Genomic DNA, 27,309 nt, shown 5'->3' with positions numbered 1-27,309 from the left:
GTTCCACAAGGTTCTGTGCTAGGACCAATTTTATTCACTTTATACATGCTTCCCTTAGGCAGTATTATTAGACGACATTGCTTAAATTTTCATTGTTACGCAGATGATACCCAGCTTTATCTATCCATGAAGCCAGTAGACACACACCAATTAGCTAAACTGCAGGATTGTCTTACAGACATAAAGACATGGATGACCTCTAATTTCCTGCTTTTAAACTCAGATAAAACTGAAGTTATTGTACTTGGCCCCACAAATCTTAGAAACATGGTGTCTAACCAGATCCTTACTCTGGATGGCATTACCCTGACCTCTAGTAACACTGTGAGAAATCTTGGAGTCATTTTTGATCAGGATATGTCATTCAAAGCGCATATTAAACAAATATGTAGGACTGCTTTTTTGCATTTACGCAATATCTCTAAAATTAGAAAGGTCTTGTCTCAGAGTGATGCTGAAAAACTAATTCATGCATTTATTTCCTCTAGGCTGGACTATTGTAATTCATTATTATCAGGTTGTCCTAAAAGTTCCCTGAAAAGCCTTCAGTTAATTCAAAATGCTGCAGCTAGAGTACTAACGGGGACTAGAAGGAGAGAGTATATCTCACCTATATTGGCCTCTCTTCATTGGCTTCCTGTTAATTCTAGAATAGAATTTAAAATTCTTCTTCTTACTTATAAGGTTTTGAATAATCAGGTCCCATCTTATCTTAGGGACCTCATAGTACCATATCACCCCAATAGAGCGCTTCGCTCTCAGACTGCAGGCTTACTTGTAGTTCCTAGGGTTTGTAAGAGTAGAATGGGAGGCAGAGCCTTCAGCTTTCAGGCTCCTCTCCTGTGGAACCAGCTCCCAATTCGGATCAGGGAGACAGACACCCTCTCTACTTTTAAGATTAGGCTTAAAACTTTCCTTTTTGCTAAAGCTTATAGTTAGGGCTGGATCAGGTGACCCTGAACCATCCCTTAGTTATGCTGCTATAGACTTAGACTGCTGGGGGGGTTCCCATGATGCACTGAGTGTTTCTTTCTCTTTTTGCTCTGTATGCACCACTCTGCATTTAATCATTAGTGATTGATCTCTGCTCCCCTCCACAGCATTTCTTTTTCCTGGTTCTCTCCCTCAGCCCCAACCAGTCCCAGCAGAAGACTGCCCCTCCCTGAGCCTGGTTCTGCTGGAGGTTTCTTCCTGTTAAAAGGGAGTTTTTCCTTCCCACTGTCGCCAAGTGCTTGCTCACAGGGGGTCGTTTTGACCGTTGGGGTTTTTACATAATTATTGTATGGCCTTGCCTTACAATATAAAGCGCCTTGGGGCAACTGTTTGTTGTGATTTGGCGCTATATAAATAAAATTGATTGATTGTTTGATTGTCTTCCCCAGACGCCGTGACCCTCCACCTGAGCGCCATGTCATCTGGATACCTGAACCCTCCTACAGACCGAATAACGCAGGTCAGCCTGACACAGTTCACAGCTCAAACACTGAATACACACTTCACCCGAGGTTCATCGTCATTCACAGTAAACCCTAAATTTACACGCATGCCCGCTAGCTTTTCTGTTCTCCCCAAGCTTTTTCCTGGAAAAAACTGCTTTCTAAATGCTGCAGCACCACAGACCAGGCAATGAATCTTTTGAAAAAAGAAACCCTCAAGACCTCTCAGTGCCTAGTAATCCACACAGGAACAAATGACCTACACAAATTCCCAAAGGATACTGCTAAGGAAGTGAAGAAGATGGTGGAGCAGGCCAGTAAGGAGTTCCCTGACACCCACATTGTAATCTTCACTCTGCTACCTAGAAGAGATACCCCTCTTGATGTCCTCCATGATATAAATATGGAAATCAGAAAAAAAATGTGCCACTCTACCCAATTTCCACTTAGCTTTCCACCCTACCATTGGCACTTGGGTCCTCTATGATGGAATCCATCAACATAAAGAGAGGGTAACTGTATTTGCCAAAACCCCTCAAAGACATGACCCTCGGACGCAATATTACCATACAGTCCTCATACAGTCATACAGGCCATCCTAAACCTTCTCCTCCCCATCAACACCCCAGAATCTCCCACTTACCATTAGAAGAGACAAAAATTCAGCCTGGACCCCAAACACCCATACCTCACTACAGTAAAGTTCAACCAGAGGCGGCTCCCTCACCTTGCCCTACCTTCCCCCTCTGCATCATATACCCACCAACATTATCAGGACAGCTATATGCCAGCAAAAGCAGAATCTGCCCCTCACCCTACTCTCCACCCACAACAAAGGAGCTATGCTCCAGTAGCTGCTATTAAGTCCCCTCTCCATCCACAGCAGCAGAGGTATGCTGCAATAGCTGCCCCAAGACTCCGTCCCCATCAATGATAGAGAACCATGATGCTCTGACAGTCCAGACTATTGCCACAGTCCTTCCCCTGACTACCTCTGAACTGGGAGAGATCAGAGAGACGTTTCACACCCTGTGCACCAGAGTTCTGTTCACGTAAGGTACACGTACTCTGAACACTATGTCCTTTTGAGTAACACAACATCTGATAGTAACATTTGTGAAAACAATACATAGTATGCAATAAATGCACAGATATTTTTCAGTAATATAAATGCTATATTACTGTGATATGTCCTCATTCTAGATATTTTCACATTTGTTTCACTTAACAGGTCCATTTTGATGTTACTGATGCATTCATCTGTTTTATAATAGACAAGTGGCCTACAGTATGTTTGTGTGCATGCATGTATGCTGGCTTGATGGCTTTGATCACAGCTAAACCGGGGAGAGCTGACAAAGGATGAACGCTGCGAAAATGAAAATATTTTTTTGAGAAATTAGCGATTTTATTTAATTAGTAAACAATGGACATTGTGCTGTAATGCACCATGGGAGTTCGAGGTTTTGAGGTTTTAAATGTCATTGTGGTTCATGTTAGTTTAACAGTGTTGTTAGAGTTATTGATTTATTGTTTTTGTAGTTCACCTGGTTTAGTCAGTTAAGTGTTATGTTGCTGTTACCATGAGTGACTTAAGTTTCATGCTCCTGGTACCATAAGTGAAAAGTGTAGTACTCTGAAATCTTAATTCAGAATCCAGATCTGGATCCCCTTCAACATCCAGTGGAGTCTTCCATGCCCTAATGTCTATCTATGGTACAAATTTGGTGAGAATCCGTGAAGTAGTTTTGACGTAATCCTTCAAAGACTATATAAAGTGAAATCTTGATCCAGAATCTGGATCCGGATGACTTCCAAAATTCAGTGGAGTCTTCCATGCCCTAATATGAATGAAAGAGTGCATGAATTTATTTGGCACACAGACTCATCAATAACAAAAAAAATCATAAATAGGACAATTTATCAGTGAACTTGTGTGACTGAAAGGGTGTGCAGAATCAAAAGCTTAAGAGTAAAATGTATACACATACACACATAAGGCCCTTTTCCACTACACAGAACTAGCACTACTCGGCTCCACTCGACTCGGCTCTACTCTGTTTGGTTCCAGGTGCGTCTTTAGTTACTTCAGATGACCACCAAAAGGCTAATGAACTAAATTACTTTTATCTCAGGTTTCAAACTCAGGACTTTTGCTAATGATTGCATTACTGCCCCAGACTAATCTAAGTACTGACATGGGTGACTGGTTAAGGATACTATCACTGTTCCAGCATTTGTGTACCAGGAAAGCTCGGAGTCCAAATGAGATGTTGGTACACCTTTTAAAAATGTGTGTAGAGGAACATATCCCCAGTCAGGTTCCGACTTTTTCAAATTTCACTTGACTCACACTGTTCCTGCCCTATGGAGAAAGACTGTTATCACTCCAGTATCTAAGAAGCCTTGTCCCACAGAGAACAATGATTTTGGATGTCAAGGCCTGTAGCCCTGACATCCATTGCATTGAAATGTTTTGTGAAATACATGGTGTCTCCTAACCTGGATCATCACCTTATCATGGTGGAGTAGTTTGTGTGTTCAAGTGATCCTGGGGGCTGTGTTGTCTGTAGCATTAGCTCCTGGCAGAGCAACCCTTGGCAAATTGGTCCCAGCTAAGGACACAGACAAAGGGCAATCTTCATGGCCCTTTATAATTGACACAGTTAGGGATGGAGTCACTTCGCCCGGATTAGGGAGACTGAGGCCTCCTCCTGGTGCCAGGCCTGGCGGTGGGAACACACAGACGAGCACCTGATGGCTGGTTCTACCACAGTGGGACTCGGTTGGGCTCAGCCCAAACAAACAGCACAGTGTCATCTCCATGTGGGCTCACCACCTGCAGGGAGTCTGTGGAGGATATGGTTCCCTGTTTTTTCTGGCAGTGGACAGTAACAAATGCCTGAGGGAAGGAGCCTGAGCTTGTGCAGGGTGTTGAGAGATACCAACCTCAAATAGTTGGGCTGACCTCCACACATAACACGGCTTCTGGAGCCATACTCCTGGTAAAAGGCTGGACTTTCTCTTTTCCAGAGTTGTCCAGGGTGAGAGGTGCCGGACGGTTTTGAGGATCCTCACAAGTCCCTGGCTGAGTGCCGTTATTTTCGAGTTTTCCCCAGTGAATGAGAGGGCTGTCTCTCTGCAACTTTAACTATTGTATCCAGCCTTCTTGAAGACTCTGAGTGGGATCCTGGAAGAGGTTCCTGCTGAAGACTCCTTAGTTCTACTGGTGCACTTCAGTGGTCATATGGGCAAGAATGGAGACACTTGGAGGGGAGTGATTGGGAGGAATGGCCCCCCTGATCTGAAACCGAGCTGTGTTTTGTTATAGGACTTCTGTGCTGGCCATAGATTGTCCATAACAAACACTTTGTTCAAGCACAAGGGTGTTCGTAAGTACACATGGTACCAGAACACCCTAGGTCAAAGGTCAATGATTGGTTTTGTAATTGTGTCATTAGACCTGCAACCATTTGTCTTGGATACTCAGGTGAAGAGAGGGGCAGAGCTGTCAACTCAGAATCAGAACAGCCTTTCTACAAGTATCTACAAGAATACAAGGAATTTGGCTCCAGTTTGAACTGTACTCTCTCTGTACAAGCATGTATAAATATACACTAAACATTAAATAATTGCGAAGCACAGTCTTGTTTGAGGGCAAGCGCTAAAGGGGTAAAATGTGACGCATATGACGTAATTTCTCTACTTCCCGGGACAGAAACACGCCACTTTCTCTGAATTTTTGGGCAAATTACATGACAACAAAGTGAAAATGCAAAGAAAGGTAACATTGTGGTGGAAAGTGGACATGTGTTGCGGTTTGTTTATGATCTGGAGCTCAAATGTGTCAAGGTGGTTGTGCAGGTGAGAGAATGCAGGTACTCTGGTTAGCTGTGTAGGCTAGCACTTACCGACTGAAAAAAAAAATGCATTTTTCCCACTGTAGCCAAGTGCTTGCTCATAGGGGGTCGTTTTGACCGTTGGGGTTTTTCATAATTATTGTATGGCCTTGCCTTACAATATAGAGCGCCTTGGGGCAACTGTTTGTTGTGATTTGGCGCTATATAAGAAAAAAGTTGATTGATTGATTGATTGATTTTTCACGACTGCTTCGGTGATTACAGCCTAAAACAAAACAGTACACCATTTTTCTGTTAGAATTAAATTTCAGTTCAATTTATTTTCATATACGAGGTCTGTCCGTAAAGTATAGGTCCTTTTTATTTTTTTTAAAAATTAAATGGATTTGAATCACGTACGATTGCATCAGCCAAGGTTGAACCCTCGTGCACATGCGTGAGTTTCCCCACGCCTGTCGGTGACGTCATTCGCCTGTGGGCACGGCTTGTGGGAGGAGCGCTCCACCCCCCTCGTCAGATTTTTTCTTGTGAGAAAATGGCCAAATGCTTGGAGCAGCGTTACTGCATTAAATTCTGCCAGAAACTTGGTGACAGCCAGGCAGAAATGATTCGAAACATCCAAACGGCTTTCGGAGATCAAGCCATGAGCAGCACACGGATTAAGGAGTGGTACAACCGGTTTAAAGACGGGCGCGTAACGGTGGAGAGCGAGCCGCGCTCCGGTCGGCCATCAACGAGCCGAAATGATGAGATCGTTTCCAAAGTGCACGCTGTGGTTATGCGGGATTGTCGCTTGACCGTCCGAGAAATTGCTAAGGAAGTGGACATTAGCAAGACTTCGGCACATTCCATCATAACGGACGATTTGGGCATGAAACGAGTGGCGGCAAAGTTCGTGCCAAGGTTGCTGACGGTGGACCAAAAGCACCTCCGTGTGGAAGTCTCACAGGACATGCTGGACTCCATTGACACCGATCCCAGCTTTATGGACACCATAATCAATGGAGATGAGTCCTGGGTGTACGGGTACGACCCAGAAACCAAATTTCAGTCGTCACAGTGGAAGCATTCCACGTCGCCAAGACCAAAGAAGGCGCGCCAAGTGCGCAGCAACATCAAGGTAATGCTGACTGTTTTTTTTTTACACCTTTTTTTTTTTTTTTACTGTATTCCGTTGCCTGCCCTTGTAGAGCTCTAATGGTCAGCACTAGGATTTTGTAATTTATCCTGTAAAAAACAGGGAGTCAATGTAAAGACTCGAGGACAGGAGTAATATACGTTCTCCTGTGGGTGCGGGTAAGAAGTCGTGCAGCAGAATTTTGCACTACCTGCAGGCGGGCCAGCTCTTTTTTATTGAGGCATGTAAAGAGACTTACAATAATCAAGTCGCGAACAAACAAATGTGTGTACAATCATCTCTAGCACATTAAAAGCCACCATTTTGCGTAATTTGGAAATGCTACGAATTTGGAAAAAACAGTTCTTAACGAGCTGCCTAGTGTGATGTTCCAAAGACATCCCTCCATCCAAAATGACACCCAGGTTACACAAGCTGCCTTTAACAGAGCCGCTCAGATTACCAAGGTGATTCTTAATGACAGACAGAGCACTATCTGGAGCTACAATCAATGTCTCAGTCTTATTAGAATTCAGTAAGCTATTCTGTAATTTTAGTGAGACAACTAATGAGAGAACAAATTTTCTGGGCTTCAGTTGCCTTAAAGGAACAGTACAGCTGCAGGTCATCGGCATACAAATGGTAGGACACATCACAGAACTGCTGGATCAATTTACCAAGAGGAAGGATATACAGCAGGAACAAAATTGGACCCAGGACTGAGCCCTGCGGCACACCCCACAAAAGATCAGCAGATTCAGACATCACATTGTTCACATTGTTCTACCAACCAAGTAAGAGCTAAACCACTCTAATACAGGACCCGACATGCCAACCGTATCCCACAGTCTATTAATCAAAATGCCATGGTCAACGGCATCAAATGCAGATAACAGATCTAATAAAACCAGCACAGAACATTTACCACTATCAGCGTCCATCATAATGTCACTAGACACCTTCAACAGGACCGTTTCAGTGGATTGAAACTCACTGTACCTGGATTGAAACGTGTCATAGATGTTGTTAGAAATGATTTAAGTTGGACACAGACCACCACTAGCCCTAAGCTTCACTAAAAGACCCAGAATTTAGGTAAAGCTGAGGCCGCGGCATGCTCCATTTCCTGAAAAAATGAATTAAAAATTAATTAAAAATCCGATAATGAAAGCATTATCTTCGATAATTTGTTATATGGCTGGGGGGGCCTGGCTGCCTTTTTGTTTCTGTCCTTTGTTTCTCCTTCCAGGTGGCTTGCATTTGGGACTGAGTGGCTGTGTTGCTGAGGTTATCAGGACCTCACCCTGATCACCTGCGGCTCGTCAGGACTCACAGCTGAGGTGCATCTATATGGATTGGAACATGGTGGCATTTAAGACTGGAGTATACAGTGTGTATTTGCCAGAAACTCGACCTTGTGACCAGACGGGTGAGATCGTCGTCTCGGGAGCCATCTCATCATCAGTGGATGCAGAGAACGTCCAGGGTTTGATGCACGGTCTGTGAAAGAGGAGGGGGTGAGGTCTCACGCTCGTCAGCACACTTCCTGAGGTACGTTAGATTTTGTGACTAACATTTATACAGTCAGTAAATGTGGTGTCCCTCACACCTTTATTATATTGAGCTGTATGTTAGTCATGTATCGGCTTCCACTGCAGTGGAGTTTTGTGAACTGGATGTTCCATGCCTGCAGGTTGGGAAGCTGATTAGTAATCAAGCCAGGAAGTGTTTGCTGTTTGTACACCTTTAAGTGTTCTCTCTGTGTGTAGAGTGTGGACTCACATAATGGTTCCTTCTTTCACAGACTCGGTTTGTTGCGGCCACCTGGGGGGTGTCGGCGGGGTCCTTGGGTCCGAACAGCTTCTGGCTCCGGACCGTTAGCGCTGCTGGGAGCGCACCACGCCAGACCGCACTTTCTTTTGTATATTTTGTATCACTGTTATGTATTAAATTCAGTTAGCCTTTGTACCGTGCTCTGCTTATTTCATACTGGGTCCTTCAAACGCTGGTCGGTTCTCCAAGCTGCGTCCGACACATAACATAATTATTGGTTATCAGATTATCGGAACTGTGCCCACCACTGGTAGCATATATAAGATGCCTAGAAGTAGGTTTAGGTTTGAGACATATCATGCGCGTTGTAGGTTGCAGACATTAAATCTTTGCTATTGCTGGAACAACCACTGGACCATCCTCAATTTCAACATAATCCAATGTAGTAAAGGGTATTAAGTTTGCAAAGCATATCCATCTATGATTTTTATGGACACGTCTGCAGAAGTAGGCCACAGTCTCAACTTGTTGAATTTCCCTCCCTGGTAGATAAACTGCACTATCACTATAGTGGATTTTCTGCACTAATTTTCCCACTAAGCTAATGGATTCCACACCCACATTTGTCATATGCCATGCAGGGTCTTTAATCACCTGCTCTGTGGCCTGATGTAAATTCCTAATGTTACCCTCCCTGTAGAACCCTATCTATGTTCGCAAACAGGATGGCGGCGCCTTCCCCAGTAGTGTGGAGGCCGTCCGGAATCAGCAAGCCATGGCAGCCCCAAAACAAAGGCCAGTTATCATTAAAGCCTTGCTGTCTACAAAATTGCGCCAGCCACCTATTTAATGATGTCAACCTGCTAAACGCCTCATCAGTACCCCGGGAGAGGAGGGGACCAGAGACTATTAATCGATGCGGACACATATTTCTAGCAAGGTCACAAGTCCTCTCTATGTCCATTTTTGTGACTTTTTAGTGCTTCATCCTCACATCATTGGTGCTGACGTGAATAACTATGTAAGTATATCTCATGTCATGTGCCTTAGTCTGTCTTCCCTTCTGCAGCAACAGCACCCTAAGATGGGATGCAGTGTCAGCCAGCATCTGTAACTTGATTTTGCGGGTGATAGAATACCCTATCACTAAAGTCCGGTGTTTCGGCCTGGAGACAGGACTGGAAGTCACTTGCATGCTCAGAGAATTCACATCAGGCAATTCCACGGGGAGAACCAATTCACAGTTCACAGTGCGAGTATGATCAGGGTACCACAACCGGGCACCAAGCCCTACAGGGCTTCCTCCGCCTAGCCACAGTCCGAAAGCCGTCCTCCACAGCTAACGTTTCTAGGCTGAAGCTAATGGGCTCGCTAGCCGGCCCAATACTAACCTCATCTGGAGTGTCCGTAACATCTAACTCCACTGAGCTAAGAAGGTGCTCTAACCTACGGACCTATCTTCCAACATCACGCAGGATTTATAAAGGGTTTAAAGTAGGTAAAGTAGTGTACTTTGTGCACTAAAATTCAAGAGTATAGCTAACCAAGCTAACCAATAATGGATAAGCTAGCCACTCCTAAGGCTCACACAGGATTGACGCAGACATAAATAAATGAATTAAAATTCACAGCAGTTACACTGAATAAGTAGCAGAAGTATTAGACTTGTAGGAACAGTAAAAAAAAAACCTCCTACAAGTAAGCCACTCCTACGATTAATGCAAGAGTAAAGAACTAAGCTAAAATTCACAACAGTTATGCTAAAAAACTGACAGAAGTATTAAAAAAACGGGGGGGGGGGGGGTCGAATTAGCTAACTCAAGCTAACCGCTAGCGAAAATGCTAGCTGCTCCTAAGATTTACACTGGAGTAAAATAATGACCTAAAATTCACAGTAGTTGCACTGAAAAACTAACAGAAGTATTAAACAGGTAAAAAAAAAAAGAAACATCTATAAAAGTAACGGTGGGGGAGGTCGACCTAGCTAGTGAATGCTAACCGGTAGTGAATGCTAACCGCTAGCGATTCACAACAGGGCTGTAGTTAAATAAGGTTCAGATTAGATGCACTTAACCAGAAGAGTGCTAAACAGAAATAAAAGAAATGTATACAACCGTGTAAAGTTCAGAAGAGCGTCACAACAGTAAACAATCCGTCAGAAGCAAGTTGCCATATCTGTGAGCCAGCATCAATGAACACTGTTCACTGACGTTCGCTCACAGCGTCAGTGACGCTAGCTAGAATTGACGCTGTTTGTGGGAAGAGACTACCCGGCAGGTCTGCTAAGTGACAGCGAGTATGCTTTTAAGTTTACCGAACCTGGCTGAATGGTTTGTGCTTAAACCCCCACATACCCGGGTGTTCTCACACCAGCTGTCCCCAGATGTGGTCAAATCCTGCAATATCACATAGAGGTGCAAACTAATAATGTGCAAATAAAATGTATGCAAGGAGAACAGACAAATGGACTGAGTTGTACATGAAGTATATGAATAACCTTTTTTGGCAGATTAAATTGTTCGTCAGTGTGATGGCCTGTGGAAAGAGAGTGTTCCTGTGTCTTGTTTTGATGTACAGAGCTCTGTAGTGGCCCGGTCAGACGGCACTTAACGAAGGGCAACAAAGCCCAAACGAAACAAGAAATCTGGACTTTCATTGACTTTCGTTGGCATCGTTTAACCTTCATGCAGCTTCATTCCTGCAGCTGGCACTTCGTCAGTATTTTTATACTGTTGAAAAACTTGAACGATTGCCACCGAAAACTTCAATTCGTCTGTATTTCGTTTTGCTATAGTTCTTGGTGTTTTTTTATTATTTGCCTAGCTTGACTTTGTTCGACCAGCTGAATGTTTTCACACAGTACAGAAGACGGTTTGTGAGTGCTGCAGTGGAGGGAGAGATGCAGCTCCTCCACGGCAGTGTTGGTGTGTGTGGTGTGGGACTTGTGCTGCTGCGTGTGATGTGACGAATGCTGCCGGTCATGCTGTGGTGCTGGCCGGCCAGGAAGAATTTGTCAGCCTCTCCACCAGCGCACGACAATCCGTGATCATGGTGTTGGCCAGTGCTGCGCACACCTGAGGAGTCCGGCTGGAGCTGCAGCATTCTCTCCATGAACTCTGAGGGGTTGCTGTCCTCCAGCCTGTACAGAGAGAAAAGCCTGCAGGCTTGTTCGCAGCTGGGGCTTTGCAGGTGCGCGATCAGCCGCATTTCTGTGTAGCTGCTGAGTGCCGACACAATTGTTGATCACTGCATATTTGTTTGCAGCAGGGGGCTTTGCAGGAGCACGATCAGCCTCATTTGTTTCCATGGAGGTGACGGCCAAGACGATCATTGATGGCTGTGTATTGCAGAAACACCGGGGACACTAGGACTTTAAAAAAAAGGCAGAGAGACAGACAGCGTCTCTCTCTCTCTCTCTCTCTCTCTCTCTCTCTCTCTCTCTCTCTTTCATACATGCGCATTTCGGGTGTACAGACAGCAATTACAGTTTGCAGTCTGTATAATTTTGGTGGCGTATTTAGCGGGTGTGGTTAGTGTGGGTTTTTTTTGTAAAAATGAGGTGTCTTATGAATGCAAGCAGCTTTTTGTTTTTTGTTTTGTTTTTTAATTGGAGCAAGCCGGAGTGCGCAACGTGTTGTCACAGTCTGAAACAGACAGTGAGGATTCTGACGATGAAGGAGATGATCCCTCTTTTGTTCTGGACGGGAAATCAGAGCAGGTGGATCCACCGACGTGCATACAGATCTCCACAGTGGGTCGGATCACGCACTTCTGTTTCTCAGGCGCTATGAGCCCCATCCTAGTGCTGAGTCCTGGAACGCAGAGATGCAGACACACACTGCTCCAGCTGAAAGCATCAAGATCAACGTTAGCTTCGGTTTTGTTTTGTTCCATTTTCGTCCCTTTTTGACAAATGAGTCGCAGGCTATTTGGTGATAGAGCTCGTTCGTCCACCTTTTCTCAACGATTTGTGACTTTTTTTTACTTTTTTACCTTCATTCAGGAATCGTCGTATGCTGTGTAACTGGGCCTTAACATTGACCAGAACAAACAGTGTATGTCCAGGGTGTGAGGGGTTTGCAGAGATGTTACCAGCTCGCTTCCTGGTCCTGGACCAGTATAAGACCTGTATGGAGGGCAGGCTGGCTCCAATTTTTTTTCCTGCAGATCTGACAGTTCATTGAAGTTGTGTGTGTCATGTTTGGAGACAGAGGGAAAGCAAACAGATGCACAAGAGAGACTGGATGATGGATGTGTAGAAGATGATGACCAATTCCTGGGGCAGGTTGAACTTCCTGAGCTGTCTGAGGAAGTACACCCTCTGCTGTGCCTTTTTTCTGATGGAGTCTATGTTGGAGGTCCACTTCAGATCCCGGGAGATGGTGGATCCCAGGAACCAGAAAGTATCCACAGTCGACACAGTGTTTTTGAGGATGGGGGGAGTTGTGGGTAATGGGAGGTTTCTCCTCAAGTCCACTATCATCTCCACAGTCATGGGCAGGTGCAGCTCCAGGTTGTTCTCACCACACCAGAGGACCAACTGTTCCACTTCCTGTCCGTATGCAGCCTCATCACAACCCTGGATGAGACCAGTGATGGTGGTATCATCCGCAAACTTCAGGAGGGGCTCCCTGAGGTGCAATCATTGGCATAGAGGGAGAAGAGCAGTGGGGAGAGCACACGCCCCTGAGGTGCGCCGGTGCTGATTGTCCATGTGCTGGATGTGATGCTCCCCAGCCTCACCTGCTTTGTCCTGTCTGTCAGAAAGTTCGAGATCCACTGACAGGTGGGAGCTTGCACAGAGAAGTTGGGGAGTTTTTGATAGAGAATGTTGGGGACTGTGGTGTTGAACATCAAGCTGAAGCCCATGAACAGGATCCTCATATACGTCGCTGCAGGCTCCAGGTACTGCAGGATGTACCTGCAGTACCTGCATGTTGACTTCATCCTCAACTGACCTGTTTGACGGGTAGGCAAACTGCAGGGGTCTAGCAGGGGTCCTGTGATGTTCTTCAGGTGGCTCAACACCAGCCGTTCAAAAGACTTCATGATTACGGATGTCAACCCAATGGGCCTGTGGTAATTTAGTCCTGTTATGGAGGATTTCTTTGGGAGGCTAATAGTGGAGTGTTTGAAGCAGTAGGGAACCTCGCACAGCTCCAGAGATCTGTTGCAGATCCGGGTGAAGATGGGTGCCAGCTGATCAACACAGGATCTTAGACATGAACGAGAAACACCAGCAGGTCCTGGAGGCTTCTTAGTCTTTTGTCTGTGAAACTGCTGGCATACTTCCTCTTTGCAGATCATTAGTGCAGGTGGGGTTGCAGAGGGGAGGGAGAAAGAGGTGTCCAGGGGGGCAGGTAGTCCATTGTTGTTGGGATGGGTGAGGGGTGTGTGAGTGTCTCTTTCAGACCTGGTGTAAAATAATGGTGCCCTGACATGAGCATGTTTTTGATTCATGCAACAGCACGACCTGTGTCATGCTGGAGTAAACCTGTCTTTAACTGGTGCAAATAGGATGCCAGAGGGGCGTCGGTGCGTGCTGTTGCACACAGAGAATTTTGAAATGTTCAAAAAAAATCTTTCACACACAATTGTCGTGCTGTGTGGCGCGATCTAATCTCCAACACGATGTGCAGCTCGTCAAGTGGTAAACAAGAAGTGAATAGAGCGAATGGTGACGTGAGCGGATCGCATCAGAACACAGCTCATCTGAAGGATTATAACAAGACATTAAATCTCTTATAAACATAAAAATAAATCCTTTATCAGCTGTACAGAAGAAGGAAAACATGCAACTGTTTTATTAAGCCATGACAATGTAAACAAGTCAAATAATTACCTTTTCAGACGGCTCAAAATGCTTCTTTCAGTTTGTTAGGCGCATGGGAACAGCTCCGGCTGCAGCCTCCTCTGTGATTCAGGAAGTGATTAGAGTCATTTTCAATGGCCAATTTTCAGAAAAAAATGATTAATCCGCCACAAAATAATTATTTTATTTGCGCAGCGTTCAGCGCAAGAGCACGTGGCAGTCAGTAGAACAAAGAACGGCGTCCAGCTGTGAACACAGTGGGTGGGATCGTCACAACACAGGTCGTGCTGTTGCATGAATCAAAAACATGCTCATGTCAGGACACCTTAAGTTGAACTTCTCAGCCAGCTGGGGGTTGTCCACAGGTTGAGGGGATGGTCTGCTCTAGTTTGTGGCAAACTGAAGACCTCTCCTAACTGTCACAGGATCATTGGCTGAGAATTTTTTTTCAGCCTATCAGAGTAGCTCTTCTTTGCTACTCTGATCTCCTTTGTCAGCGTGTTTCTGGCCTTCTTGTACAGGAGCCTGTCTCCACTTATGTAGGCCTCCTCCTTGGCCTGGCAGAGCTGCCTCAGTTTTCCCAGCTGTAACTATGTTGTCAATGTCTGTGTTGCAGATGATGCAGTGGAGTATATGTTTGTATGATTTTACGTATGTTTTGGTTTCATCTAGGGTGTGAGCTATTACATGTTTGTGATGCAGTTACCAGAGCCCAAGATGAATTTCCCCTTTCGGAATAAGTGGCACAAGCTCACTCATAGTACAGGGAGTCCCAAACAGGAAGTGCCAATTTTTGAGTCCACAGTGAAACAGAAAATGTCAAATGTTGGACTCTTCTTGAATCAACACTTCCTGGATAGACAATAGAGGAGCTCTTGTGGGATCTCATGGGAATTCAATGGCAAGTTGACACTGAAACAGGAAGTGCTAAATTTTGAGCCCACAGTGAAACAGGAAATGTCAAATGTTGAATACTTCCTGGAGCTACAGCAGAGGATTTTTTTTTCTTTTTTTTTTTGCACTGGTATGTTTATCCTCTGTAAGGTTTGTGTGTAGCTTTTTGTTTGTCTCAATAAAAAAAATAAATAAATTTAAAAAAAAGAAAAGAGGAATTCAATGCACAGTCAACACTGAAACAGGAAATGCTAAATGTTGAATTGACATAGAATCCGGGAATGCTAAAGTGATAAGCAGTGCACACCTTGACAGCACATGAGGTCAGTAAACTGCATGGTTTTTTAGCCATGCTAATGCTTCCCAGAAGCATTTACTGAAAGTAAAGTGTGTTGGACCTAAATGAGATGGTGAGGACTTTCCAGGCATGTGAGGCTTGCCTCTACTGGTGGTTGGCTCTCACTGCGGTATTGTATCACTTCCTGTTCTGGAGCACAGCGGTGTTTTGCTGTATCTGTTAGCTGTTTAATCTGTGCAGTTAGATTGATCTAGTTAACTACACTCAACAAAAATATAAACGCAACACTTTTGGTTTTGCTCCCATTTTGTATGAGATGAACTCAAAGATCTAAAACTTTTTCCACATACACAATATCACCATTTCCCTCAAATATTGTTCACAAACCAGTCTAAATTTTTGATAGTGAGCACTTCTCCTTTGCTGAGATAATCCATCCCACCTCACAGGTGTGCCATATCAAGATGCTGATTAGACACCATGATTAGTGCACAGGTGTGCCTTAGACTGCCCACAATAAAAGGCCACTCTGAAAGGTGCAGTTTTATCACACAGCACAATGCCACAGATGTCGCAAGATTTGAGGGAGCGTGCAATTGGCATGCTGACAGCAGGAATGTCAACCAGAGCTGTTGCTCGTGTATTGAATGTTCATTTCTCTACCATAAGCCGGCTCCAAAGGCATTTCAGAGAATTTGGAAGTGCATCCAACCAGCCACACAACTGCAGACCACGTGTAACCACACCAGCCCAGGACCTCCACATCCAGCATGTTCACCTCCAAGATCGTCTGAGACCAGCCACTCGGACAGCTGCTGAAACAATCGGTTTGCATAACCAAAGAATTTCTGCACAAACTGTCAGAAACCGTCTCAGGGAAGCTCATCTGCATGCTCGTCGTCCTTATCGGGGTCTCGACCTGACTCCAGTTCGTCGTCGTAACCGACTTGAGTGGACAAATGCTCACATTTGCTGGCGTTTGGCACATTGGAGAGGTGTTCTCTTCACGGATGAATCCCGGTTCACACTGTCCAGGGCAGATGGCAGACAGCGTGTGTGGCGTCGTGTGGGTGAGCGGTTTTCTGATGTCAATGTTGTGGATCGAGTGGCCCATGGTGGCGGTGGGGTTATGGTATGGGCAGGGGTCTGTTATGGACGAAGAACACAGGTGCATTTTATTGATGGCATTTTGAATGCACAGAGATACCGTGACAAGATCCTGAGGCCCATTGTTGTGCCATACATCCAAGAACATCACCTCATGTTGCAGCAGGATAATGCACGGCCCCATGTTGCAAGGATCTGTACACAATTTTTGGAAGCTGAAAATGTCCCAGTTCTTGCATGGCCGGCATACTCACCGGACATGTCACCCATTGAGCATGTTTGGGATGCTCTGGACCGGCGTATATGACAGCGTGTACCAGTTCCTGCCAATATCCAGCAACTTCGCACAGCCATTGAAGAGGAGTGGACCAGCATTCCACAGGCCACAATTGACAACCTGATCAACTCTATGCGAAGGAGATGTGTTGCACTGCATGAGGCAAATGGCGGTCACACCAGATACTGACTGGTATCCCCCCCCAATAAAACAAAACTGCACCTTTCAGAGTGGCCTTTTATTGTGGGCAGTCTAAGGCACACCTGTGCACTAATCATGGTGTCTAATCAGCATCTTGATATGGCACACCTGTGAGGTGGGATGGATTATCTCAGCAAAAGAGAAGTGCTCACTATCACAGATTTAGACTGGTTTGTGAACAATATTTGAGGGAAATGGTGATATTGTGTATGTGGAAAAAGTTTTAGATCTTTGGGTTCATGTCATACAAAATGGGAGCAAAACCAAAAGTGTTGCGTTTATATTTTTGTTGAGTGTAGATAACGATTTGTTTCACAGTGTAATCTTCACGTGCCTTAACTAAAGCACTCCCTCTTCTGAATCACCTCTAAATTATTTACACTTTACAATTTATTATTCACTTTGTGTGTTTTTAGGAATCTGCTAGCTTAGCGCAGCTACTAGCTCTTAGCCAATTTAGCATGGCGGCTTCTCCTGTCTCTCCCGCACTTTTCTGCTCAGGGTGTGAAATGTTTAGTTATTCCTCGGCCTCCTTTAGCAGTAATGGTACTTGTAATAAGTGTAGCTTATTCGTAGCTTTGGAGGCCAGGCTGGGCGAATTGGAGACTCGGCTCCGCACCGTGGAAAATTCTACAGCTAGCCAGGCCCCTGTAGTCGGTGCGGACCAAGGTAGATTAGCCGTCGTTAGTTCCCTTCCAGCAGATCCCGAGCAGCCGGGAAAGCAGGCCGACTGGGTGACTGTGAGGAGGAAGCGTAGCCCTAAACAGAAGCCCCGTGTACACCGCCAACCTGTTCACATTTCTAACTGTTTTTCCCCACTCGGCGACACACCCGCCGAGGATCAAACTCTGGTTATTGGCGACTCTGTTTTGAGAAATGTGAAGTTAGCGACACCAGTAACCATAGTAAGTTGTCTTCCGGGGGCCAGAGCAGGCGACATTGAAGGAATTTTGAAACTGCTGGCTAAGGCTAAGCGTAAATTTGGTAAGATTGTAATTCACGTCTGCAGTAATCACACCCGGTTACGCCAATCGGAGGTCACTAAAATTAACATTGAATCGGTGTGTAACTTTGCAAAAACAATGTCGGACTCTGTAGTTTTCTCTGGGCCCCTCCCCAATCGGACCGGGAGTGACATGTTTAGCCGCATGTTCTCCTTGAATTGCTGGCTGTCTGAGTGGTGTCCAAAAAATGAGTTGGGCTTCATAGATAATTGGCAAAGCTTCTGGGGAAAACCTGGTCTTGTTAGGAGAGACGGCATCCATCCCACTTTGGATGGAGCAGCTCTCATTTCTAGAAATCTGGCCAATTTTCTTAAATCCTCCAAACTGTGACTATCCAGGGTTGAGACCAGGAAGCAGAGTTGTAGTCTTACACACCTCTCTGCAGCTTCTCTCCCCCTGCCATCCCCTCATTACCCCATCCCCGAAGTGACGGTGCCTGCTCCCAGACCACCAATAACCAGTAAAAATCTATTTAAGCATAAAAATTCAAAAAGAAAAAATAATATAGCACCTTCAACTGCACCACAGACTAAAACAGTTGAATGTGGTCTATTAAACATTAGGTCTCTCTCTTCTAAGTCCCTGTTAGTAAATGATATAGTAATTGATCAACATATTGATTTATTCTGCCTTACAGAAACCTGGTTACAGCAGGATGAATATGTTAGTTTAAATGAGTCAACACCCCCGAGTCACACTAACTGCCAGAATGCTTGTAGCACGGGCCGAGGCGGATTAGCAGCAATCTTCCACTCCAGCTTATTAATTAATCAAAAACCCAGACAGAGCTTTAATTCATTTGAAAGCTTGACTCTTAGTCTTGTCCATCCAAATTGGAAGTCCCAAAAACCAGTTTTATTTGTTATTATCTATCGTCCACCTGGTTGTTTCTGTGAGTTTCTCTGTGAATTTTCAGACCTTTTGTCTGACTTAGTGCTTATTCAGATAAGATAATTATAGTGGACGATTTTAACATCCACACAGATGCTGAGAATGACAGTCTCAACACTGCATTTAATCTATTATTAAACTCAATTTGCTTTGCTCAAAAAGTAAATGAGTCCACCCACCACTTTAATCATATCTTAGATCTTGTTCTGACTTATGGTAATAAAATTGAAGACTTAACAGTATTCCCTGAAAACTCCCTTCTGTCTGATCATTTCTTAATAACATTTACATTTACTCTGATGGACTACCCAGTAGTGGGGAATAAGTTTCATTACAGTAGAAGTCTTTCAGAAAGCGCTGTAAATAGGTTTAAGGATATGATTCCTTCTTTATGTTCTCCAATGCCATATACAACACAGGGCAGAGTAGCTACCTAAACTCTGTGAGTGAGATAGATTATCTCGTCAATAGTTTTATATCCTCATTGAGGACAACTTTGGATGCTGTAGCTCCTCTGAAAAAGAGAGCCTTAAATCAGAAGTGCCTGACTCCGTGGTATAACTCACAAACTCGCAGCTTAAAGCAGATAACCCGTAAGTTGGAGAGGAAATGGCGTCTCACTAATTTAGAAGATCTTCACTTAGCCTGGAAAAAGAGTCTGTTGCTCTATAAAAAAAGTCCTCCATAAAGCTAGGACATCTTACTACTCATCACTAATTGAAGAAAATAAGAACAACCCCAGGTTTCTTTTCAGGTTTCTTTTCTGCACTGTAGCCAGGCTGACAAAGAGTCAGAGCTCTATTGAGCCGAGTATTCCTTTAACTTTAACTAGTAAAGACTTCATGACTTTCTTTGCTAATAAAATTTTAACTATTAGAGAAAAAATTACTCATAACCATCCCAAAGACGTATCGTTATCTTTGGCTGCTTTCAGTGATGCCGGTATTTGGTTAGACTCTTTCTCTCCGATTGTTCTGTCTGAGTTATTTTCATTAGTTACTTCCTCCAAACCATCAACATGTCTATTAGACCCCATTCCTACCAGGCTGCTCAAGGAAGCCCTACCATTAATTAATGCTTCGATGTTAAATATGATCAATCTATCTTTATTAGTTGGCTATGTACCACAGGCTTTTAAGGTGGCAGTAATTAAACCATTACTTAAAAAGCCATCACTTGACCCAGCTATCTTAGCTAATTATAGGCCAATCTCCAACCTTCCTTTTCTCTCAAACATTCTTGAAAGGGTAGTTGTAAAACAGCTAACTGATCATCTGCAGAGGAATGGTCTATTTGAAGAGTTTGTCAGGTTTTAGAATTTATCATAGTACAGAAACAGCATTAGTGAAGGTTACAAATGACCTTCTTATGGCCTCAGACAGTGGACTCATCTCTGTGCTTGTTCTGTTAGACCTCAGTACTGCTTTTGGTACTGTTGACCATAAACTTTTATTACAGAGATTAGAGCATGCCACAGGTATTAAAGGCACTGCGCTGCGGTGGTTTGAATCATATTTATCTAATAGATTACAATTTGTTCATGTAAATGGGGAATCTTCTTCACAGACTAAGGTTAATTATGGAGTTCCACAAGGTTCTGTGCTAGGACCAATTTTATTCACTTTATACATGTTTCCCTTAGGCAGTATTATTAGACGGCATTGCTTAAATTTTCATTGTTACGCAGATGATACCCAGCTTTATCTATCCATGAAGCCAGAGGACACACACCAATTAGCTAAACTGCAGGATTGTCTTACAGACATAAAGACATGGATGACCTCTAATTTCCTGCTTTTAAACTCAGATAAAACTGAAGTTATTGTACTTGGCCCCACAAATATTAGAAACATGGTGTCTAACCAGAAATCTTGGAGTCATTTTTGATCAGGATATGTCATTCAGTGCGCATATTAAACAAATATGTAGGACTGCTTTTTTGCATTTGCGCAATATCTCTAAAATTAGAAAGGTCTTGTCTCAGAGTGATGCTGAAAAACTAATTCATGCATTTATTTCCTCTAGGCTGGACTATTGTAATTCATTATTATCAGGTTGTCCTAAAAGTTCCCTGAAAAGTCTTCAGTTAATTCAAAATGCTGCAGCTAGAGTGCTAACAGGGACTAGAAGGAGAGAGCATATCTCACCCATATTGGCCTCTCTTCATTGGCTTCCTGTTAATTCTAGAATAGAATTTAAAATTCTTCTTCTTACTTATAAGGTTTTGAATAATCAGGTCCCATCTTATCTTAGGGACCTCATAGTACCATATCACCCCAATAGAGCGCTTCGCTCTCAGACTGCAGGCTTACTTGTAGTTCCTAGGGTTTGTAAGAGTAGAACGGGAGGCAGAGCCTTCAGCTTTCAGGCTCCTCTCCTGTGGAACCAGCTCCCAATTCAGATCAGGGAGACAGACACCCTCTCTACTTTTAAGATTAGGCTTAAAACTTTCCTTTTTGCTAAAGCTTATAGTTAGGGCTGGATCAGGTGACCCTGAACCATCCCTTAGTTATGCTGCTATAGCCTTAGACTGCTGGGGTTTCCCATGATGCACTGAGTGTTTCTTTCTCTTTTTGCTCTGTATGCACCACTCTGCATTTAATCATTAGTGATTGATCTCTGCTCCCCTCCACAGCATGTCTTTTTCCTGGTTCTCTCCCTCAGCCCCAACCAGTCCCAGCAGAAGACTGCCCCTCCCTGAGCCTGATTCTGCTGGAGGTTTCTTCCTGTTAAAAGGGAGTTTTTCCTTCACACTGTTGCCAAGTGCTTGCTCACAGGGGTTCGTTTTGACCGTTGGGGTTTTTACGTAATTATTGTATGGCCTTGCCTTACAATATAAAGCGCCTTGGGGCAACTGTTTGTTGTGATTTGGCGCTATATAAATAAAATTGATTTGATTTGATTTGATGTGAGAGGCAAATAAAGAAAAATGCTTAAAATGGTGGGGGGTTAAGAGGGTTGTAATTGGGGGGTCTGGGGGAGAAAACATTCTGAGACATTTACAGGTAACATTTTGGTAACATTTGACAAATGTTCTTATAAAGTTTTGGGAACTTTATTTTGTTAGCTGGGTAGGGACCTTCTTTTTGTAATGTTCTGTGTAAGTTTTTGAGACTTTTACATAGTATGAACGCTTAAATTCTGCCAGTGTTTGCGTGGGTTCCCTCCAGGTGCTCCGGCTTCCTCCCACATCTAAAGACATGCAGATTAGGTGGATTGGAAACTTGTTTATGAGAAAGCCACACAAGTTAATCTGATTTTGCAAGAATGTGCACTTTTTTTTTTACAGGAGCTAAGATGTTTATGCATTTTTTACGCACACAAACCTTAATCAGGCCCTTAGTCAGAAGTGTCTTTAGTGCCTGTAAATATATACTTGATGACTTTCGAAATGAATCTGAATAGTAATAATGCTGGCACATTAAGCAGTTTCATTTGCTCAAGGACTGCATGGAACTTTCTATTTTCAGACAGGATGTGGTTTGTGAAAGTGAAGCCTCATCTTTTTCAGTAGCAGAGTACTATCACAGAACGAGTTTTGTTATCATTCTCCACTCGTCGACAAGATGACATGTTGACAGTAAATTTCTAAAGAGATGTTAGTGACTGGATTTGTCCATTTGGATCTGTCTGTGAAAAGGTGAACATCCCTTCAGGGGTATTTTCTTTCACCAATGTCTGGCAAATGTGCAGTGCAGCTTATGTTGAGGCACGTTAATCCTACAGAAGCCAGTGAAAACGTACCACGTTCAAAGCGTAATACACACAGATGACTGACAAATTAAAGGAGAAACTGGTGGATGGGGGTGTGGTCTTCCTGGAAGACCATCCACAGGGTTGGAGGCCACACTGAATGCTTTGATGGGGATAGGTCTTTACTCACCACATCTGAAGACAAAATCTTGTGGCAGATTTTGAACCAAGAGGGTACACAGCACCATCAAAACCATGAAAGCACAAAATGAAGAGATGGCTTTCGAAACAGCGGTGATCATTTGTCACTAAAATGGTCCCTCCAAGAATTTGTGATCTTAAAAATTATCCCAATATTAAGTGGGGGCCATGTGATTTGTGCAACCTTGCATTTTTTGTAACACCCTTCAATTTTCCTGTAATTTCATGATTAATTTTGTATCCAATGTCTTATGCAAAGTAAAAACATGCATCAGTTTAAAACAATATACATATTTTAAATAAATATCAAGATGAAGTGCAACAGTTTAATCCAAGACAGTAATAGCACTAGAAAGAGAAATATTATTTTTGTTGAGAAAGTGTAGTGACACAGACCCACAACAGGGGGCGCAAATGATCGGACAATGAAAGAGTCGTATATGAATACTTTACTGTTGTGAAAGAGCACAACAAAAACACAGAGGATTACAGAATTTGAGCAAACAGTCAATCCACAAAGGTGACGTGTGGGCAGGCTCGAGGATAGAAGACGTCTGTCCTGAGAAGAACCGGAACCACACGATTTCCTCTGCGTGGAAATATGTGTATGCCCCACGTGAATGTCTTGGCCCACCCTAAGCCCAGTTTCTAGTGGGCGGGCGTTGGTGTTTAACCGCTTGGGGCAGTCTCTCTGCAGATGCTCACTCGAGCCCCAGACAAAGCACTCCCCGCGGGCCAGCCTCCTCTGTCTGTTAGGTGGTCTAAATGTGGCCCTGCTTATGTCCATAGCTTCGTCAGCAGGGGGAGCTGTAGCTACACGGAGCGTTGAGGCTGTGGAGCGTGGGGAGGGCGGAACCTTTTCGTACCCGGAAGGGAGAGGGACGGCACGTGCCCGGCCACGTCCTTCGTCTCATTCCCGACGGCGCTCCTCTAACCCCTTTAACTTTAACTAGTAAAGACTTCATGACTTTCTTTGCTAATAAAATTTTAACTATTAGAGAAAAAATTACTCATAACCATCCCAAAGACGTATCGTTATCTTTGGCTGCTTTCAGTGATGCCGGTATTTGGTTAGACTCTTTCTCTCCGATTGTTCTGTCTGAGTTATTTTCATTAGTTACTTCATCCAAACCATCAACATGTTTATTAGACCCCATTCCTACCAGGCTGCTCAAGGAAGCCCTACCATTATTTAATGCTTTGATCTTAAATATGATCAATCTATCTTTGTTAGTTGGCTATGTACCACAGGCTTTTAAGGTGGCAGTAATTAAACCATTACTTAAAAAGCCATCACTTGACCCAGCTATCTTAGCTAATTATAGGCCAATCTCCAACCTTCCTTTTCTCTCAAAAATTCTTGAAAGGGTAGTTGTAAAACAGCTAACTGATCATCTGCAGAGGAATGGTCTATTTGAAGAGTTTCAGTCAGGTTTTAGAATTCATCATAGTACAGAAACAGCATTAGTGAAGGTTACAAATGATCTTCTTATGGCCTCGGACAGTGGACTCATCTCTGTGCTTGTTCTGTTAGACCTCAGTGCTGCTTTTGATACTGTTGACCATAAAATTTTATTAGAGATTAGAGCATGCCATAGGTATTAAAGGCACTGCGCTGCGGTGGTTTGAATCATATTTGTCTAATAGATTACAATTTGTTCATGTAAATGGGGAATCTTCTTCACAGACTAAAGTTAATTATGGAGTTCCTCAAGGTTCTGTGCTAGGACCAATTTTATTCACTTTATACATGCTTCCCTTAGGCAGTATTATTAGACGGTATTGCTTAAATTTTCATTGTTACGCAGATGATACCCAGCTTTATCTATCCATGAAGCCAGAGGACACACACCAATTAGCTAAACTGCAGGATTGTCTTACAGACATAAAGACATGGATGACCTCTAATTTCCTGCTTTTAAACTCAGATAAAACTGAAGTTATTGTACTTGGCCCCACAAATCTTAGAAACATGGTGTCTAACCAGATCCTTACTCTGGATGGCATTACCCTGACCTCTAGTAATACTGTGAGAAATCTTGGAGTCATTTTTGATCAGGATATGTGATTCAAAGCGCATATTAAACAAATATGTAGGACTGCTTTTTTGCATTTATGCAATATCTCTAAAATCAGAAAGGTCTTGTCTCAGAGTGATGCTGAAAAACTAATTCATGCATTTATTTCCTCTAGGCTGGACTATTGTAATTCATTATTATCAGGTTGTCCTAAAAGTTCCCTAAAAAGCCTTCAGTTAATTCAAAATGCTGCAGCTAGAGTACTGACGGGGACTAGAAGGAGAGAGCATATCTCACCCATATTGGCCTCTCTTCATTGGCTTCCTGTTAATTCTAGAATAGAATTTAAAATTCTTCTTCTTACTTATAAGGTTTTGAATAATCAGGTCCCATCTTATCTTAGGGACCTCGTAGTACCATATCACCCCAATAGAGCGCTTCGCTCTCAGACTGCAGGCTTACTTGTAGTTCCTAGGGTTTGTAAGAGTAGAATGGGAGGCAGAGCCTTCAGCTTTCAGGCTCCTCTCCTGTGGAACCAGCTCCCAATTCAGATCAGGGAGACAGACACCCTCTCTACTTTTAAGATTAGGCTTAAAACTTTCCTTTTTGCTAAAGCTTATAGTTAGGGCTGGATCAGGTGACCCTGAACCATCCCTTAGTTATGCTGCTATAGACGTAGACTGCTGGGGGGTTCCCATGATGCACTGTTTCTTTCTCTTTTTGCTCTGTATGCACCACTCTGCATTTAATCATTAGTGATTGATCTCTGCTCCCCTCCACAGCATGTCTTTTTCCTGGTTCTCTCCCTCAGCCCCAACCAGTCCCAGCAGAAGACTGCCCCTCCCTGAGCCTGGTTCTGCTGGAGGTTTCTTCCTGTTAAAAGGGAGTTTTTCCTTCCCACTGTAGCCAAGTGCTTGCTCACAGGGGGTTGTTTTGACCGTTGGGGTTTTACATAATTATTGTATGGCCTTGCCTTACAATATAAAGTGCCTTGGGGCAACTGTTTGTTGTGATTTGGCGCTATATAAAAAAATTGATTGATTGATTGATTAACGGGGTATGAATGAATAAATTTATACTTTTGCCTACTCCATTTTGAGCATTAGAAGGAAAGTGGAATGCAAATGTTTGAATGTTTGAAATAAATAAAATACAGTAAATAAGAGAAACCCAAGATATGTAGCTGTGCACTTTGTTTTTAGCCCTTTGGACCAAGGTCCATGGCACTAATGCCATCAAGGTTCTCACGCGGTGTGCAGTCCAATGATTTTCTGAAAACTATTGAGTTTTTCTGAAATTTGCTACAGGCCATCCTTGGGGGTCTGTGTGGTCAAGGTAAAGTGGACTTTCTGATTGAGTCCCTGTGGGCCAAACAAAGCCCCCAAGAAGGGCAGATTTATTGCAGAAAACCATTCAGCAGCTTTTTCTCTTATTTTCCATTAAGATTTTTGGGGAATCTTGAGCGGGCTACATACAGGCAAAAAAAAAAAAAAATTGTTTTACTTACTCACTCATCTTCAACCACTTATACAAGATCAGGTTGCGGGGAGCTGGAACCTGTCCCAGCAGTCATAGGGCATGAAGAGGGCTACACCCTGGACAGGACGCCAGTCTGTTGCAGGGTCACGTATAGACAAACAAACACATTCACACCCCACACGTACTCTTACATACAACTTAAATGAATGAAGAATAAATAAAACATTTTGCTTGAGACATTCTAAGAGCATCCCAGGGTCCCCCAGAGGGCCAAAAATGACATTTTGTACACTTAGTAATTTATGCATGCAAATGAAAAACATTGCACAACCAGTCACTTTAACGGAAGTGCTCCAAACCTGCAGGGGGTGCCCTCAGCATAACAGCCATAGAACACAGGATGGAGAACAATATATGGAACAGATCCGGACCAGATCTGAACTGGATCTGCAAAAGACCAACCGTTTACAGACCATATCTGGCACGTATCTGGGGCAGATGTGGACCGCATCACAGCACCGTGGCAGGAACAAGTTTTACAGGGGTAAGTTCTGTGGATCAGAGGAAACTGATTTGTATCTATAACACACAGATCAGTGTCCCTGGACTTATAAAACTTGATTGTCATAAAGAAACAAACCGCTTTGCAATAAGCATTTAAAAAAGCCCCAGTGATGATCACGATTACAGAGTACAGAGTTTACAAACGCTAATGGATAGTTTCTACCGAGTGCAGATAAAATTGCTTATCATTATGCCCCATGTTCCTGCCACGGTGCTGTGATGCGGACCACATCTGTCCCATATCCGTGCCAGATATGGTCTGTAAACGGTTGGTGTTTTGCGGATCCAGTTCAGATCTGGTCCGGATCTGTTCCAGAACTGTAAAGCGGAGCCGTGCCGGATCTGGGCCAGGGTGCAAAAACTGTCTGGACCGGATCTGTTTTCAGGATTGGTACCAGATGCTGGACTACATCCGGCCCGGATCTATTTGCTGTCTGGGTTGTCTTTTGGTAATATTTAGGCTTGTTTCCACCAAGCATTGCAGGTCGGTACGGCACGGTACGGAACAATATTTTATGCATTTCCACATTTAGATTTAAGGCTGGGTACCAAAATAACTGCATCACTTTTTGGCACCCTTCACTAAATGCTTCCTATAGCTTCCAATGAGAGCCTGGATTCTGGTTGAAGGTATTTTGGACCATTCTTTACAAAACCTTAAATACCCTTTCTCGTGATTGGTTT

General features: G+C 43.7%; 1 protein-coding gene and 1 long non-coding RNA gene across 3 annotated transcripts in view; one reads left to right on the top strand and one right to left on the bottom strand.

The window, feature by feature from the left end:
- Nucleotides 1-27,309, top strand: part of edaradd (EDAR-associated death domain) — a 173,090-nt gene that overhangs the window by 110,573 nt on the left and 35,208 nt on the right. For both annotated transcript variants that reach the window (XM_034184950.1, XM_034184949.1), the window contains exon 4: nt 1,383-1,453. In XM_034184950.1, the coding sequence (XP_034040841.1) occupies nt 1,383-1,453 (71 nt within the window). The remainder of the gene's footprint in view (nt 1-1,382; nt 1,454-27,309) is intronic.
- Nucleotides 8,265-26,443, bottom strand: LOC117523420. Its single transcript, XR_004564502.1, has 3 exons — nt 26,114-26,443; nt 23,903-23,911; nt 8,265-8,276 (listed from the first exon to the last, which is right to left on the bottom strand). It is a non-coding gene; the product is annotated as an uncharacterized LOC117523420 (long non-coding RNA).

The sequence above is a fragment of the Thalassophryne amazonica genome, chromosome 13 (genome assembly GCF_902500255.1).
Source record: "Thalassophryne amazonica chromosome 13, fThaAma1.1, whole genome shotgun sequence".
NCBI classification, from domain to species: Eukaryota; Metazoa; Chordata; class Actinopteri; order Batrachoidiformes; family Batrachoididae; genus Thalassophryne; species Thalassophryne amazonica.
This window is presented reverse-complemented; position numbering and strand designations above follow the sequence as displayed.